The sequence below is a fragment of the Euleptes europaea genome, chromosome 1 (assembly GCF_029931775.1).
Source record: "Euleptes europaea isolate rEulEur1 chromosome 1, rEulEur1.hap1, whole genome shotgun sequence".
Classification (NCBI taxonomy): domain Eukaryota; kingdom Metazoa; phylum Chordata; class Lepidosauria; order Squamata; family Sphaerodactylidae; genus Euleptes; species Euleptes europaea.
This window is the reverse complement of record NC_079312.1, coordinates 27,552,515-27,570,460: the sequence shown is the minus strand read 5'-3', so window position 1 is coordinate 27,570,460 and position 17,946 is coordinate 27,552,515. Positions and strand designations below refer to the sequence as shown.

Here is a 17,946-nt window from a genome sequence, read left to right as displayed (position 1 = left end):
TAGTTATAAACCGCAATGGGCTTCCGGTAAAGTCCCCATTTCATATTCTTTTTTCAAGCTTCAAATGTATCCGTGTGCCAATAACCCTTATGGGAAAAGAAGCTTATAAGCTTGCAATTAAATATGGACAGCTTTGGTAAGGCGTCTCTTTTATAAGTCTGTGCTTTTATTATCAGCTATACAAGTGCATTATTTTGATTCCTTGCCCTCCTTGTGCACTTGGAGCCAGTTTTTGATTACTTATTTCCTGGGAGGGAACAGATCTCTGTCATCTGGAGATCAGTTGTAATTCTGGAAGATCTCCAGGCCTTACCTGGTGGTAGGGTTGCCAGCTCCGGTTTGGGAAATACCTGGGTGGAGCCTGAGGAGGGAGGGGTTTGGAGAGGGGAGGCACTTTAATGCCATAGAGTCCAAGTGCCAAAGTGGCCATTTTCTCCAAGGGAACTGATCTCTGTCGCCTGGAGATCAGCTGTAATAGCCAGCCACCACCTGGAGGTTGGAAACCCTATCTGGGGAGTGGATTAGCATTTAGGCAAATTAATGTTCAGCCTAGAATGCTTATGAGGAACTGCTTGCTTGAAGCAACTTGTAGGACAACTTGATGAAACTGGAGTCCTTACTAATGGCTAATCCTTGCTTAAGGCCTTCATTAGCCCATACATGTGAAAGTGAGTTTGTTTTGAACAGATGTCACCAGAGTGCCGAAATACCTGTCTTGGGAACATGGTGCAACTTTCTTTTTGACATCCTCATTGAAAGAGACAGGAACCCTGCTGCCATTTTGGTTCTTGGAAACAGCACGGTGGGGGAGACAGGAGCTCTTCATCCCCCTGCAACACGACCCCCCGGCAGGGTTGAGCGCCCATGGCTTTTTGAAAAGGAAAACCAAAAAAACCAAACTCCATGGAGGGAATTGGGGACACAATGGCCCTAACAATGCATTGCGAAAAACTCTCTCCTGGGAGTAAGCCCCACTGCATAGACACATGAAGCTGCCTTCTACTGAATCAGACCCCTTGGTCCATCAAAGTCAGTATTGTCTACTCAGACCGGCAGCGGCTCTCCAGGGTCTCGGGCAGGGGTCTTTCACATCACCTCCTTGCCTAGTTCCTTTAACTGGAGATGCCGGGGACTGAACCTGGGATCTTCTGCATGCCAAGCAGGCGCTCTACCACTGAGCCACAGCCCTTCCCCAAATCCTGAGCAGGATTCTGAGTAGACCTGCTTACCGTTGTTCGGTAAAAGTCTGAACCATATCCAGTGACTCCTCCTACAGAAAAAATGTCATGATGAATAGAAGCAGAATGTTTTTAAATCAGTGGGAGAAAGGAGGGTCACAGGGTGAGGAAAAGAGGGGGGAGCTGCTGTGTGGAGGTCCTGTTATTACCCAAGTGAGCACCTCTGCAGTTGCAGTGAAGCCTACATGAAGAGAAGCCGCCTTGTGAAAGCAGCTCCAGATCATCGACCAAAGCTGCTCTATATGTGTTTATTCCCCAGGCTTTCCTCTCTGGGCAATGCATGTGGCCCTGCTCGTGGAGTGACTGTTGTTATATAAACAATTAAGTGGCCCTACACACAATTAGCTATGTTTAATTGTGTATTCACGCTAACAGCAGAGTTTTGTTTGTGTGCGAGACCACCTCCTAAATGACACTGCTACAGATACAGGGGCGTATAAAAAACATCACAACAAGACACCCTTAAAATACACAATATGCTTCATCCTCCTCCTCACACCCAGTTTAACAACAAACAGGCCTTTAGGGCTTGCTATGTACCTAGGGTTGCCAACCTCCAGGTACTAGCTGGAGATCTCTTGCTATTACAACTGATCTCCAGCCAATAAAGATCAGTTCACCTGGAGAAAATGGCCACTCTGACAATTAGACTCTATGGCATTGAAGCCCCTCCCCTCCTAGGTTTGCTAAGTTCCTCTTCACCACTGGTGGAAGGTTTTTGGGGTGGAGACTGAGGAGGGCGGGGTTTGGGGAGGGGAAGGACTTCAATGTAGGGTTGCCAGTTCCCTCTTCCCCATTGGCGGGAGGTTTTTTGGGCAGAGCTTGAGGAGGGCGTGGTTTGGGGAGGGGAGGGATTTCAATGCCATAGAGTCCAATTGCCAAAGCACCCATTTTGTCCAGGTGGACTGATCTTATTGGCTGGAGATCAGTTGTAACAGCAGATCTCCAGCTAGTACCTGGAGGTTGGCAACCCTAACTGGCGAAGAGGGACCTGGCAACCCTACATGTACTCCCTCCCCTTCCAAAAATCTTTCTGCCCTTCTCTTGCCCAGCAATGTGGGGCCTCTGCCCTCAAAATGTTTCTTAGCTGTTGGGGAAAGTAGGAAGGGGTGTGTGCCCCTCCTTCTCTGACAGGAAGGGTCAAGCACCCTGCCCCAAAGCTCACATGAACCAGTGTTAGATTCTTAAGGGCTTACTGCTACCATTCAGAGAGATCGGATCGTTGATCATGGTCTATTGAAAATAAAGCTTGAGTCTCACACACACGCACAAAAGAAAGACAAAGTCGTTTGTCTTAATAAAAACAATCTTTACTCTAAACTCAGGGTTTGGGGGTTTCACTGGGAGCAAAACAAATAAACCTACATTCTAAGGTTTCCTAACCTTGCCAGAAGCCTCTGGCAGTTGCTAAGCTTACTCTCGAGTATGCATTCTTAAACGGCAAGAAAGCCTCTCCATCCTAGCAGGCTGGTATCCCAAAGGTAACTACAGCACTGCTTTCACTTCCAAACGATATCGAAAGCAGTTAAACATGCAAATTGTTTGTGTACGTGACCAGCTGGCACGATTGCAATGGTCACCATACTGACTACTTGGTTAATTACAATATTAACCCTTAACTGTCTGACATGTAGCAAAGCTCGCTATCTAATACCCAACAACCAATAAATGGCTTGGAAGGAAGGAGAGCAAACGCAGCTCCAATTTCGTGCACCGCTAAAAATGCTGTCAATATTATCTTCCCCAGAAGAAGTGGCCAAGCTACACATTGAGTTCTGTGGCAGGATTCCCTCCCGCATGTGTAGTCTGGCTAAAAAGCTCCTTCCCAATTGAAAATGGCACCCCAAGGCCACTTTTAGCCCCGGCAGGAAAAAAGGACCAGTGCCAAAGGCCCTCTGAGAACCATTACAAGCCGCTTAGCAATAACTCTCTCTGGGTCCCCCTCATACTATTATATAACCTAAGCCTCACAGAAAAACAAATCATGTGTGGTGGTTGCCTCTATGTGTTATTGCACTGGGTTCTGAGAAGCTCAGGGATTTTTTAATTTTTTTTTGAGGATTGTAGTGCAATCAAATGCAACCACAAATACTACTGGTTAGATCAGGGGTGGGGAACCTCAGGCCCAGGGGCCATATAAGGCCCGCAAAATCATTTGGCCTGGCCCTTCATGGGTCCTGGCAGATCTCTAGCTCAGAAGGATGCTGCCCTGCCTGAATCTCTTGGGCCCAGCTGGGGACGGCGGAGCTCAAAAGCAAGTCGCTCTACGTGGCAGACACTCGGAGCCGTCTCCTGTCGTGCCTCTTGGGTAAATGTTTGACCAAATATAGCAGGCTAATTTTTAAGTTGATAATTTTATATGGCCCGCGGATGTTATAAATATCCAAATGGCCCTTGGCAGAAAAAAGGTTCCCCACCCCTGGGTTAGATCGACAAAATCAAACCCATTTATTTAAGTACAGTTGCACCCTAGTCTAGTCACAGCAAGTAATCTAGTAAGATACATAGAAAACACATTATGTTATCTCCCCCACAGGTGTTAGCGGTCTCCGCTGAAACGCCCAAGGTAGACTGCTGTTCACTTCAGCGGTAGTTAGGTTGGGCCTCCTCAGGAAGAAGCAGACACCCACGTTTTGCACCTGGTATGTTGGAGAGCATGGAAACAAGCATCCACGGAGGACAACTGATTCTTCAGGAAGGTATCCCTCCCACCCTGAAATCTCCTGCCTGACCCTGCCCACTCAGGGGGGGTGCCAGGAAAGATGTCAGAGGGTACCATGGTGCCCACAGGCTTCATGTTGGGGACCTTCCATAGCCATGTTCTGATGATTCTGGAGTGGGTATACTTAATCCCCTAAATTCTGCAGTTCCCAGGTAATATTTATATTCTATACTGCTTCCAGACAGTGTGTATCTTCAGATCAGCCTGGTGAAGGAAATACTTTGTGGAATAGGCGTTTTGGGGAAAACGTGGAAATTTGACGCTTCCAATGCGTTTCCGGGCCAATACGGGAGGTATGAGGTGCGATCTAACATGGATAACACGTTTTTAAAAACGTTGTATATACTGAGTGCGTTAGCCCTCTAGATTAGACTTGGTTAATGACTGGCCCAAAGTCCATTTGGCAACTTCAGTCACAGCAACGTCTATTGACTATCCTAGTTCCCCCTCAAGGATTCCAACAGATGCTTCATGCTCACTGGCCTTTTCTGTGGTGGCTCCTTTTAAAAATCCTGCGTCACATTTAAATTCAAATTCAAAAACCTTTACTGGCATATAAGATCGTTCCAGGAATTCCAGAATTATCGTCACATTTACGGTACTCTGCTCATTTCTCTTCCCTTCTGAGGCTTAAAGCAGCCAGTAGAGAAGGAATATTTCCAATCAGGGAAAAGATGTAGGAAGTAAAAATGAATCCCCTGTTTCCCGGTGTCATGGCCTGGATCCCTATCAAGTCCCCCCTCCCCCCTCCCCCCCGGTGACTGCTTTTTAGAGCCAAAAGAAAAGATACATCTTCTGTTCTAACTGTGTAACTCAAAACTGGTCTTTGACCGTAATAAACAAATGAATGAATGAATGAACTGTGTAACTCCTGCGTCCTGTGGAGGATGACTCTGTTGTTCTTTGACCCATTTGGGCTGTGGTGTGTGACGCTGATTCAAAACGATAACCTAACAACGAGCAGAGCTTTACTTTAGGATGGAGTTCGCATTCCTGTTCATCCATGTTGTGTAGTAAGTGACCTGGAACTAGTCAATCTTAATGTACCTCGTGTGATTGTTGTGAGTAATCACGCGTATCACACAAATGGCAAACCGTTAAACCCATTACAGTAAACTGTTTCACACGGAAATTGTGTCCTTAAGAACATAAGAAAGGCCATGCTGGATCAGACCAAGGTCCATCAAGTCCAGCAGTCTGTTCACACAGCGGCCAACCAGGTGCCTCTAGGAAGCCCCCAAACAAGACAACTGCAGCAGCATTGTCCTGCCTGTCTTCCACAGCACCTAATATAATAGGCATGCTCCTTGGATCCTGTAGATCACCTTCCTTCAATATTCCTAGAAAAGCTCCTTGTAAACGTTTGGTGACATATGGAGCAATTGCTTGGCCAAGCAATAGGCTGTTCATTTAGCAATACATTCCCCCACACCCTTTCTAAAGGGAACACAGGGCGGTGTACATGGTTTCTGCCTCTTCGCTTTTCAGCTCACAACAACCTGATAAGGCTGGTTATGCTAGAAAGAGTGTCCCCCACTGAGCTTCATGGCAGAGTGGTGACTGAACCTGGCATATCCAGATATAAAGATCAGGTAGGAGGTGATGTGAAAGGCCTCAGCCAGAGACCCTGGAGAGAAGCTGCCAGTCTGAGCAGACAATACTGATCCTGATGAACTAAAGGTCTGATTCAGTATGAGGCAGCTTCCTGTATGTTTTTTTACGTGCATTCTATAGTTTCTGCTGTCGTTTCTGTGCATGTTTGGGGAAGAGGCTGGCTGCTGTTGATTAGATTGAATGACGTCAGCTTGACACTTGGCCTCCCTCCAATTTGGGCAGCCCATCTGTTGGCCGTTGATAAATGCACCGTGCAATGGCTAATGTTAGAAGAATAGCCTAACCTCAGACAACGGACTGGGGGCTCCTAAACAAGTTTTTCTTCTCATTGTTCTTTCCTATGCAGACTTGGCATACGGAGCAGCTACCATGAATGACTTACAGATGCTGGCTCTGAGACAACTGTCTCACCTTTCGTTGAGGGTTCAGATATGGCAGTAAACCCGTGGGAACAAGGGCTTTACAACCAGGTGAGAATGAAGAGGAGGAGAAAAGATAAGGATCGTCTTTAATTCAAAGGAACAGAAAACGGAAAGACATCCAAGATATCAGTGACGATGTTCCTCTTCACTCATGAGGTAAAGGAACATATTAGAACAGTTTATTTATATAACTGTACAAAAATATAACGAGAGATGAATATTCAGCATAACTAAACAGCATTACTTACTGTACCAACATTTTTTATTGTTTCCTTTTTTTTACAGTGTTTGTTTTACCTTTTGGTGATTAGAATAAGAAAAAAAGGAACGTGAAACCTTCTGCCTTCTCTTGTGATCCAGAAATGAGTTTCTTCCTGTTCATTCTCATGGTTTCCTTCATTGTTCTCCCTGTAAACAACATGGGCCCAAGTAAGAACCCTATGGGGGCTTTGACAAAAACCCAATTGTTCCTGGCTAAAATAATTTATTTTCCTCTCTGTTAATACATTTAGATAAAAATGTCTCCTAGAATTTAAAAAAAAATTGGAATGAAAATGCAAGAATTACCTTACTGGATCAGACCAGAAAGCCTTCTAGGATCTCTGTCTCTAGCAGAAAATGCATGCACAAAGCCCCAAAGTAGTGTGTGTGTGTGCGTGTGTGTGTGTGTGACCATGAGGGAAACAGCCATGCTTAAAAGGCCATACACATACTGCCTCAACTCCTGTAAGGAAATGGCCTATGCCAGGGAAACTCATAAGAGATTGGTAGCCTTCCCCTGGTGATTGGGAGGTTGTCCGTCTTTGAATTGGCTAAAGGAATATTAGGTTAGAGGAGTGCCCAAGGCACATAATGCAGCGAAGCCTATCTGGTTTGTGTGTGCTGCTAAGAATCAAAGTTACACACAGAGCTGCTTTATCTTTGCAAAACTAATGAGTCTAAATATGCCCTCCCCAGGCTCTGTCCCCAAATCTCCAGGAATATTCTAAGCCTAAGCTGGTAACCCTGGGCTGGGTTTTAATTCATTTGAATATATATATTTTAAAAGACCTTTGAATAGACTGATGCCAGTATAAACTTGCATATTAATCTAATTCTGTCTTTGTCCCAAATCTAGCATCAGGCTCTGCTCCATTCATTTCCATTGAAGGTTACAATAAAACAGGGATCCGAGCTGTTTGTCAGTCCAGCGGTTGGTACCCAAAACCTGAGATGCTGTGGCGAGATCCCAGTGGGAAACATCTTTCTCCTTTCTTTGAAAGAAATGCCCAGAAGGAGGATGGGCTCTTTGAAGCGCAGAGTGAGATCATTGTCACACGAAATGCAAACCAGAACTTAACCTGTGTGGTCAGGAACATTCTTCTTAACAAAGAAAAGGAATCAACCATTCACATAGCGAGTAAGTTTCCAACAAACTCTCTCTGTTATTTTGTACCTAGGCCTGTGACTCTCAACTGAGGTGGAGTCAAAGGTAAATAGTGAGACAGCCAAAGTTGCTGTTGAATACCAAACTAGTCTAGAAAGTGAACCACACGAGGAAGTCAAAGAGTTCTGACATGGTCTCTTCCAACTGGGTTACAATTTTGACAGAGAAAATTCAGTATCAGAATGAATATAAGGTAAGGACATGATTCTGGGATGGTCCTATGCTTCTCATGGTGGAGAGAAGCATAGTGTAGTGGTTAGTGTCAGACTAGGATCTGGGAGAACCAGGTTTGAGTCCCCACTCTGCAATAGAAGCTGGGTAGGTGACCCTGGACCAGTCCCTCTCTCTCTGTTTAACCCTAACCAACCCACAGGGTTGTTGTGATGATAAAATAGAGGGGGGGATGATGTTTTAAGCTCCTCTGGATCTCCATTAAGGAGAAAAGTAGGGCATAAATTAAAAAAAATCTGAAAAATACAGCCAGCCCTGTCTATATTTAACATATTGTTCCAGTAAAGGTGGAGAAATTCAGGGTTACCATTATAGAAGAGAGCACTGTAGATAACACATCTCTAATCGTATTCACACCTGTAGGCTAAACAGACAATGCAGGGAATAAGAGGCAACCACATACACCGTTATGATTATGTGCAATTTCCCAGAGCCAGCGTGATGTAATGGTTAAGAGCAGCGGACTCTAATCTGGAGAGCCGGGTTCGATTCCCCACTCCTCCACATGAAGCCTGCTGGGTGACCTTGGGCTAGTCACAGTTCTCTCAGAACTCTCTCAGCCCCTCCACACACACCTCATGAGGTGTCTGTTGGGAGGGGAAGGGATTGTCATTGTGTAAGCTGCTTTGAGACTCCTTAAAGGTAAAGAAAAAGCATAAAAGCCAACTCTTCTTCTTCTGGTGTATCATACAACACCCTATCTGCCAATTGGAAGGGAGGCTGGTGGTGACTGTTTCTGTAAGACAATGATGATGACTCCAGCATCTCAGTGTTTTCTAAAATATAACAGAAGTGATCTAGAAGGCTGTTGGTCTAATTTTTTGTAATTAGCTATGAAACATGGGATTTTAACCTGTGGCTTGGGGCTATTAAATAATAATAATAATGCATTCTTAGTATGCAGGAGAAGGAGATTGAGACTGGGAAGGGCAGCCATGAAGGAGCTAGACAAGATTCTTAAGTGTAAGGATGTGTCACTGGCAACCAAGATCAGGTTAATTCATGCCATCGTATTCCCTATTACTATGTATGGGTGTGAGAGCTGGACAATGAAGAAAGCTGATAGGAAGAAAGTAGATTCCTTTGAAATGTGGTGTTGGAGGAGAGTGTTACGGATAACCTGGACTGCCAAAAAAACAAATCAATGGGTTTTAGATCAAATCAAGCCTGAACTGACCCTAGAAGCTAAAATGACTAAACTGAGGCGGTCGTACTTTGGACATATTATGAGAAGACAAGAGTCACTGGAAAAGACAATCATGCTAGGAAAAGTTGAAGGCAGCAGGAAAAGAGGAAGACCCAACAAGAGATGGACTGATTCTATCAAGGAAGCCACGGTCCTAAATTTGCAAGATCTGAACGAGGCTGTCAAAGATAGGACATTTTGGAGGACTTTGATTCATAGGGTCGCCATGAGTAGGAAACGACTTGATGGCACTTAACACACACACACAGAGAGAGTATGCAGTAGTGTATTGAAAGTTAAGAACTGCCTTTGCTAGTCTGTTTCTCCCCCAACCTGCCCTCATCTTTCCCTTGTAGGACACAATTATTTCTCATAGGCTTATACCAACCCACATACTCAGCTCTGGGGGACACACTGCACACAAAATTGTCCAGAGATGAAGGCCATGAAGTACTATTATACCTGAGAAGTTTTAATAAAGAACCTGATTCCAACTAACACAATGAAACATGCACTTTTTGTCATACAAAAGTCTTAATGTGAAGAAACAGGCAGCTGAAGCTTTTCATGACATGGATTTGTGTAGTGTCATCTGGTAAATAACACCCTGGCAGGCAATGGCAAACTACCTCTGTTCATCTCTTGCTTTGAAAACCCTATGGGGTTGCCATGAATCAGCTGCAGTTTGATGGTACTTTCCATCTGGGTTTGAGTCCCCACTCCTCCACATGAGTGGCAGAGGCTAATCTGGTGAACTGGATTTGTTTCCCCGCTCCTACACACGAAGCCAGCTGGGTGACCTTGAGCAAGTCACACTCTCTCAGCTTCACCTACTTCACAGGGGGAGTCTGTTGTGGGGAGGGGACGAGAAGGCGATTGTAAGCCGGTTTGAGTCTCCCTTAAGTGGTAGAGAAAGTTGGCATATAAAAAACAACTCTTCTTCTTCATCATCCCCAAACAACATCCCCTCAAACGGCTGTTAATTTTTTCTTCTTCTGGCTGTTGGCCCCTCTAGTCCAAATTAAATGCAATTAGTTGTTCAGTGTTTCTTCCCATCATGGCAATCTATGAATCAGGCCTCACTGTGAACAGGTAAGAAGTAAAGAGCATTAAAATAAGATGCGCTGTTCATGGGGACGGAGTCTCAGATCTGCATCTAGCTGTTTATTCAACAGAACGTGCTGATTTCTGCTTTTGTTCCAGGTGTCCTTTTACATTTTAAGGCCTTTTGGCCCCATTTTTGTTTTAAAAAATCCATATTTCCAAATATCAGTTTATTTGTTATTTTGTGTTTCAGATGACTTTTTCCCCAAAACATCTCCCTGGATAGTGGGTCTGTGTATATCCCTGATGGTTTCACTTGGTTTGGCTTTCTTTATTGCTTACCTGTTTAAAATAAACAGTGAGTATTATGACAGAAAACACCGCTGGAAATACATATTTGACAATAACTATAGACCTTTGTTTGTGTGGCAGTCCCAACAGGATATAATATCAAATTCGGTACATAAGGATTTTTCCATAGATAACATCAGCTATAGTCATGAAAAGTTAAAATGTAATAAAACCGCTCCCTTTAATATTTTAACTAAATCTATTTTTCTATAATTTAACCCCCATACTAACAACTTGTCCTCTCTCCTAATTGTTGATTTATTATTACTTAAACGATTCTGTTATTATTACTGTGATTACTCTGAATATAATTTGAATTATTATGCTGACGTAATCCTTTTGACTGCAATCTTGCGCCTCCTTTTCTAGCATAAACTAATTGAAAAATCACAGGGTTTACCGACAAATAACTTATGGCAGGAATCAACACTTTCACATTTACAGTAGTAATAACAACTATTTTCTTTTTTATTCTAGGAAAGCTTGCTGCAGAACTTAGTAAGTGATTCACTTTTCAGAATTACAACATTTGGGACACGATCTAATACACAGTTGAAACCCATTTATTTCAAAAAGACCTAAGGTCACTTTCTTGGAAGGAAGCACCAATGAATAACATGGGACCTGCTTCCAAGTAGACATGCTTAGAATTGCTCCCTAAATTACAAAGGGACACATGAAGTTGTCTTATAATGAATGAGATCACTGGCCAATCAAAGTCAATATTCAGACTGGCCACGGCTCTCCAGGGTCTCAGGTAGAAGTCTTTCACATCATGTATTCACAGCTCAATACATTTTAAACTGAAGATGCTAGGTACTGAAACTGGTACCTTTTACATGCCAGGCAGATGCTCTGCCACTAAGCCATGGCCCCAAGTATTTAGGTTGGGAAAGAGGGAAAAGCCTTACAGTGCCATCTTAAGCAGAGTTATACCCATCTAAACTATGGTTGCCAGCTCTGGATTGGGAAATACCTAGAAATTTGGGGGATGGAGCCTGGAGAGGATGGGGTTTGGGGAGGAGAGAGACCTTAGCAGTCAACCCTCCAAAGCACCCATTTTCTCTAAGGGAACTGGTTTTGATTGTCTTGAGATCAATTGTAATGGTGGGGAGATCTTCAGGTGCCACCTGGAGGTTGGCAACCCTATTCTAAGCCGATTAGATGGCCATAACTCCTCTTAGAACTGTACTGTTAATCTAAATTCATTGAGGTAAATATCTGTTTCGATAAAACCTCTGATGGCTGAAATCAGGTGGCTTACAATAAATATTCTGCTTTAAAAAGATGCTCAGATTCCTTTAGAAGATGAAAGGGGTATGCCAAAAAGAATGTTTTAGCTCTCAAAGCGACAACTTTTTTCCAAGGAGAAACTTGAAATGTCTTTTACCTTGCCCAGGATTACAGAGTTGGAGAATGCATCAAGTTTAGGCCAGCCTTTCAGCCCCAGTTTACTTTGAATCACAAAGAGAGGGCTCTCTGCTCCTATTGAAGTGTAGATGTCTGTGAGAAACAGATGTTTCTTCTGAATAAAAATTTCTTGCATGATGATTATCATCATCATCCTTCTTAATACTAAAGTAGCTGCCCTCGCCCCATCATGATCACACAAGCAGCAAAACCAGGGCACCCCTCAATAAAGCAAGGATTTCACCATATTCAGGGGACTCCCAAAAGAGATACTGCAGGAAAAAAAACCCATGGTTTTGTATATTAATCATAAGAAAAAGATACCCCCCCCCCAAACCCACATATACTCATGGAGTCTGATGTGTACCGGAGGCACAGAATGTTGACAGCAGTTAAGAGACGCAAAAAGATTAAAGGGGAGGGAGGACGAGTCTGATATTGCTCTGAAAACTTACAGAATCTGATTTGAGTGTGTAGAATTATGAATTTCCAGACTGTTTTTCCTGCCCCAGTGATTCCTTGTAGACCTGCAGCCTATTTTTGTCTGCACTTTCATGGCATTGCTACATAGGAATGTGTCAAATGTTAGTACAGTCACTTTTCCTTTTGATGTATCCTGTCAGTGATAAAGCGAACGACTGTTGCCCCTTGCCTTTGCATACTATAGAAAGATCACATTGTGCGGTGATTTTAACATGTCAACGAGAAAGGTGGCAATCAGCCTTTGACTAACTCCTCCTCCTTCATGCTGAAGATGATGGTTGTTGTTATCATTAACATTAAGCCAAGATTCCTATTTTCATAGGACTGATAATTTTTATTTCTATCCTTCTTTTAGGGTGGAGGAACATGGTGGTGCCAATAGAGAAAGGTAAGTATGCAAGTTTTTATGTGATTGTTTGTTACTTTAGCCAGGGGTCCTTGATCTTTTTCAGTCCGTGGGCCCCTTTGAAATTCTGACACAGTGTAGTTGGGGGCAGCCACAAAATGTCTGCCACGGGAAGCAGTGCCAGCCACAAAATGTCTGTGAACTGATAGCACTTTCCAATACTATATGTTCAGTTCCAGAGGCTCTTCATTGAAAAATGAAGCCCTGGAAGTGATGTGGGTGCTGGATGCTCTTGTGACTCAGCACGCTCATACAGCATTTCTCTCCCCCCTCTTGTCCTGATTGATCAGCAGGAGGTGCTGCATCACTGGGAAAGTTACTTTTGTTTGTTTTCTCTCTCTTTGGCTATTTATGCAGGGTCAATTTTGATGCTCGCTCAAAGCTCTTTTTAAAAATGCGACCTTTAAAATGCCTATTCATGGTCCTGACTCAAAAGGAGAAATTCCACACACACCCACTCGCCTGCTCCTTGTTCCTGCCATTAGCAACTGCCGTTTGCATAGCTAAAGCGCAGCTGTGATTTTGCATGCTTCCTTGAGGGGATTCTTCGAGGTGGGGGTGGAGGAAACACAAAAAGTCACACTAAAGGGGCTCTTAAGAAATGCGAAGCAGGTATGCGCCGGCTTCGCAGTCACTTCCTGAATGACGGTTCAGCATGAAAATGTTTTAAAAATATGCAGAGTACTTCAGCCTGGAACGCGCTAATTACCAAGCATAAATGGCCTTTCTCTCTCCCTCTCTGTCACCCCACAGCAAACATAACCTTGGATCCAGACACAGCGAACCATGACCTTATACTGTCAGCAGACCAGAAGAATGTCATACAAGGGTTCATGTGGCACAGACTGCCTGGCAACCCCAAAAGATTCGATGCGGAACGCTGCGTGTTGGGAAGGGAGGGATTTTCCTCAGGGAGACACTACTGGGAAGTGGAGGTGGGGGAGGAGGGCTATTGGGCAGTGGGGGTGGCCAGAGACTCCGTGAGAAGGAAAGGACGGCTCATCCTTGACCCCAGCGAAGGAATCTGGGCCGTAGAAAAGTGTCGGGTCCAATACCAAGCTCTCACGGTCCCTGAGACTCCTCTGTCTCTGCAGAAGAGACCCCGGAAGATTGGGATTTATTTGGACTATGAAATGGAGCAGGTGGCGTTTCATGATGTCAATCACAAGACCCCCCTCTTCACATTCCCCATAGCCCCCCTCAGCGGGGAGAGGATCTTCCCTTTCCTTCATGTTGGGGTAGGGTGCTGGCTTAAAGTTTGCCCCTGAGAGCCCTAGAGCCAGGGTGGGGCCAGTGGGTGTATGTCCTGTAGCCCCAATTCTGCCATCTAAGCTTGAAAATAAGGTATTTTGATTGATCAGTGACCATACAGCTTGCAGTGAAAGAATGGGTGCTTGTTTTTGGAATGGCACATTTTCTTGCTAAAAGAGGAGGAATTATGGCTGGTAAATTCAAAATATGATGGCATTCCAAGGTGTACCTGCCTCACTTTAAGGGAAATAGACTATAATCTGGTGAACCAGGTTTGATTCCCCACGCCACCACGTGATGCCTGCTGGGTGACCCTGGGCCAGTCGCAGTTTTCTCAGAACTCTCTCAGCCCCACCTACCTCATAAGGTGCCTGTTTTGGGGAGGGGAAGGGAAGGCGACTGTAAGCCGGTCTGAGACTCCTTAAAGGTAGGGAAAATCAGGGTATAAAAACCAACTCTTCTTCTTAGCCTTGCCCGTACAATAGCCTCCCTGACACTTTTATCCTTACTACACTTAAGGGAAGAAGCTAACCTAAGGAAAGGGTTGACTATGAAGTAGGGGGTAAACGTTTTGGAGCAGATAAACTGTTGTTCTTACTCAACTGACACATTTCAAATGCTAACAATTCATATATACTAGGAGGCACAGTGACACATGCTTGACAACTGAACTTTCTGTTGGTTAGGAGGAAATACTTCGTTTTTTTCTTCATTCATTTGAAGCTTCACTGGGCAGAGAAAGCTAGTTATGGCCCTAGGTGCCATTCATGACACAAGATGAAAGCACAAAAGAGCCACTGACTTCATGTTTCTTTTATTATTGAATTAGGATTTGGTACCTTCTGGTAGCAGTGTGACATGGACTGCCCCAGTGCAGCATGGAAAGACGAGTCCTCCTCCTCTGAGGATAACCTACCCTGTAAGAACATAAGAAAGGCCATGCGGGATCAGACCAAGGTCCATCAAGTCCAGCAGTCTGTTCACACAGTGACCAACCAGGTGCTTCTAGGAAGCCCACAAAGAAGACGAGTGCAGCAGCATTGTCCTGCCTGTGCTCCAAAGCACCTAGTATAACAGGCATGCTCCTCTGATCCTGGAGAGAATAGGCATGCATCATGACTAGTATCCATTTTAACTAGTAGCCATGGATAGCCCTCTCCTCCATGAACATGTCCACTCCCCTCTTAAAGCCGTCCAAGTTGGCAGCCCCAAGCCCCACACTGGCAGATCCTCCCTGTGAGGTGGGTCCCTCAGTGCCTCTCTGGAAGGACCCTTTGCAGGCATGGGCTCTGCCCCCTGAGCCAGCAGGGTCCTCAAGCCAGGAGGGTCCAGCATAGACCTGCCAGCTGCCAGATCCACCACGGTCTCCCAAAGGATCCCAGGAACAGAAAAGGTGAAGGGCTAGGGCTGACGCTTGGGACAGGTGCCGGGGTGAACGCTAGGCGGTCTAAGGCCTCGCCACTGCTGAGGAAGTGCCAGAACAAACTGGTCATTGCGGGATCTGGGCCCTGCTATTCCTCATGAGTAGAGGAGCTGACTCAGCTTGAGGAGAGGAGCCTCACATGGGATCAGCATCATCAGTAGGGAGGGCGAGAGCCAATGTGGGATCAACTTGTCTGTGGTCTTAGTTGACTATCCCACCAGACGCTCGACCTGCTCGTTGCCAGTTCTTGGAGCTTTGTTACCTGACCCTTGGACTGCTTTTGAATTTTGCCTCTGGACTGTTACCTGATCCTGGACTGAGATCCTTGGACTGCCTTTTGCCTTTGGGTTGTTACCTGGTCCTGGGCTTTGACTTTGGACTGAGACCCCAGAACCACTGGCTGTTGTTGCCCAGGCTCCCCTCCCGCCTGGATGCAAAAGGCAAGATGTGGGCTTTTCAATAAGTATACATTGAAAAACAAACGGTGATAGTGAACTTCATGCTGTGTCTTTGGATCGCCTCTAAAGGAATTTATGGATTACCAACACTTATTTTTTAAAATAAGAGGTCCTATTGACTCTCACTTTAGGTACAGATAAGCTTACCATGGTTGTTGGTTGCTGTGTGTTGTTTGAAAATAACTCTTACACTAATAAGGCTACACATATATAGTTCAAGGGCATGTTTCCCCACCAACAAAGTCCCATAATAGAATGCCATCTTCCTATCATTCTCAGTGATGGCATAAGTGCCCCTTATCCTGGGTTAAATGGGCACTTAACACTGGTGCGGGGTCACGCTGGCTCCTAAGGAGCTTTGCGCCCGCTCCCCCCCCCCCATGATTGCAGCCTTAAAACATAGGTAAAGATATATTACCACTTTTCTTCAGGAATTTCATAGCCCAGATCTTTTCCCCACTTGTATTGAAACAAGTGTTTAGATACAGTGGCTGTTTAGCATAAAATCTCTAGAATTTGGGAAAGCATTGTCTCCTGGTTTTTACTTATAGTTTCCTCAAATTTTATCAGGTTTTTTTTTTTTAATCCCTGGGCCTGCTTAAGGCAGCTTACAATCAAACAACATCACAATATTAAAAACAACAACACTAAAAACAATATAAAAGGTAACAATATAAGGAGAAATAGAGCTGAGTTTAAAACAAGATCCAATCAACACAGTATTCAGTCCACTCAGAGAGAGTGAGCGAAGACCATACCCAGGCAAAGCTTTCTGTTACACCTTTTAGCTAGCTCTTGTTTTAAATTTACCTTTGTAACTTCTGCCCCACTACCACCACCTTTTTGTTGTTTGGACCCTTCTCAGGAAAAATAACACCCAAATAAATTTTCACTAGACTCCTACAAATTAAGGAAGTTGTTAGCATTGGTGTTGGTCCAAAAATGCCCCAACCAATGCAGTCAACTAACACCTTTTATTAGAGCCATCCCAATCCTAGAGTTGGAAGGGGCCATACAGGTCATCTAGTCCACCCCCCCACTCAATGCAGGATCAGCCTAGAGCATCACTGACAAGTGTTCGTCCTGCCGCTCCTCAGGTTGGGAGGTACAATTACGGTTGCCAGGTTCCTCTTTGCCACCGGCGGGAGGTTCTTGGGGTGGAACCTGAGGAGGGCGGGGTCTGGGGGGGGTTTTCAGTGCCATAGAGTCCAATTGCCAAAGGGCCATTTTCTCCAGGGGAACTGATCTCTATCAGCTGGAGACCAGTTGTAATAGCAGGAGACTGACAGCTAGTACCTGGAGGTTGGCAACCCTTGGTACAATTTAAAAAAATGTTTTTGGGAAATAAAATTCACGAGGACACGATAGTGAGTCCTGGTCAAACCTGTATTGTGCGTTGGACTGCAGATCTGCTTCAACAGGTGCTCGCTTCAGTTGACACCCCAATCTCTTGTGCAAGAGGTAAATAAATTGATTGAACTCCACAGGCACCAGCACTTTCACACAGGCCGAATAATGCACTTTCAATCCACTTTCAGTACACTTTAACAATCGCTTGCAAGTGGATTTTGCCAGTTCACACTGTAAAACCCAGCTTCAAAGTGCACTGAAAGTGCATTCACAGTGGGTAGCCGTGTTAGTCTGTCTGCAGTAGTAGAAAAGGGCAAGAGTCCAGTAGCACCTTAAAGACTAACAAAAATATTTTCTGGTAGGGTATGAGCTTTCGTGAGCCACAGCTCACTTCTTCAGATACAGCTAGAATGTGAATCCATCTGTCTTTAAGTAGAGGAGAGTGAATTCAGACAAGCATTGGTATGTAAATGTTAACAGTATGTAAATGTGAATAGCAGGCGTGATGGGATGAGGTGTGGTATGCAGAAGAGTCTGTGATGTCCAGGGGAGAGATGGGCGTGGAGAAATCAGCATTGGTAATGAGCCATGAATGCAAGGTCTTCATTCAGCCCAGCTAAACACATCGACTTTATTGGTTCTTGTAGGTTATCTGGGCTGTGTGACTGTGGTCTTGGTATTTTCTGTCCTGACGTTTCGCCAGCAGCTGTGGCAGGCATCTTCAGAGGAGTGACACTGAAGGACAGGGTCTCTCAGTGTCAAGTGTGTAGGAAGAGTAATATATAGTCAGAAAGGGGTTGGGTTTGAGCTGAGTCATTATCCTGCAAAAGTATCAAAGGTAATGTGCTGATCATTGTCCTGTAGCACATCTGATACTTTTTGCAGGACAATGATTCAGCTCAAACCCAACCCCTTTCTGACTATATATTAC

General features: G+C 44.7%; 1 protein-coding gene across 1 annotated transcript; it reads left to right on the top strand.

Annotated features, from left to right (window-relative positions):
* Positions 1-6,321: 6,321 nt before the first annotated feature.
* Positions 6,322-13,801, top strand: LOC130474179 (butyrophilin subfamily 1 member A1-like). Its single transcript, XM_056845713.1, has 6 exons — positions 6,322-6,425; positions 7,114-7,395; positions 10,137-10,241; positions 10,712-10,732; positions 12,483-12,515; positions 13,287-13,801. Exons 1-6 carry the CDS (start codon positions 6,359-6,361, stop codon positions 13,799-13,801), a joined length of 1,023 nt encoding a protein of 340 aa, XP_056701691.1. The 5' UTR covers positions 6,322-6,358.
* Positions 13,802-17,946: the final 4,145 nt, after the last annotated feature.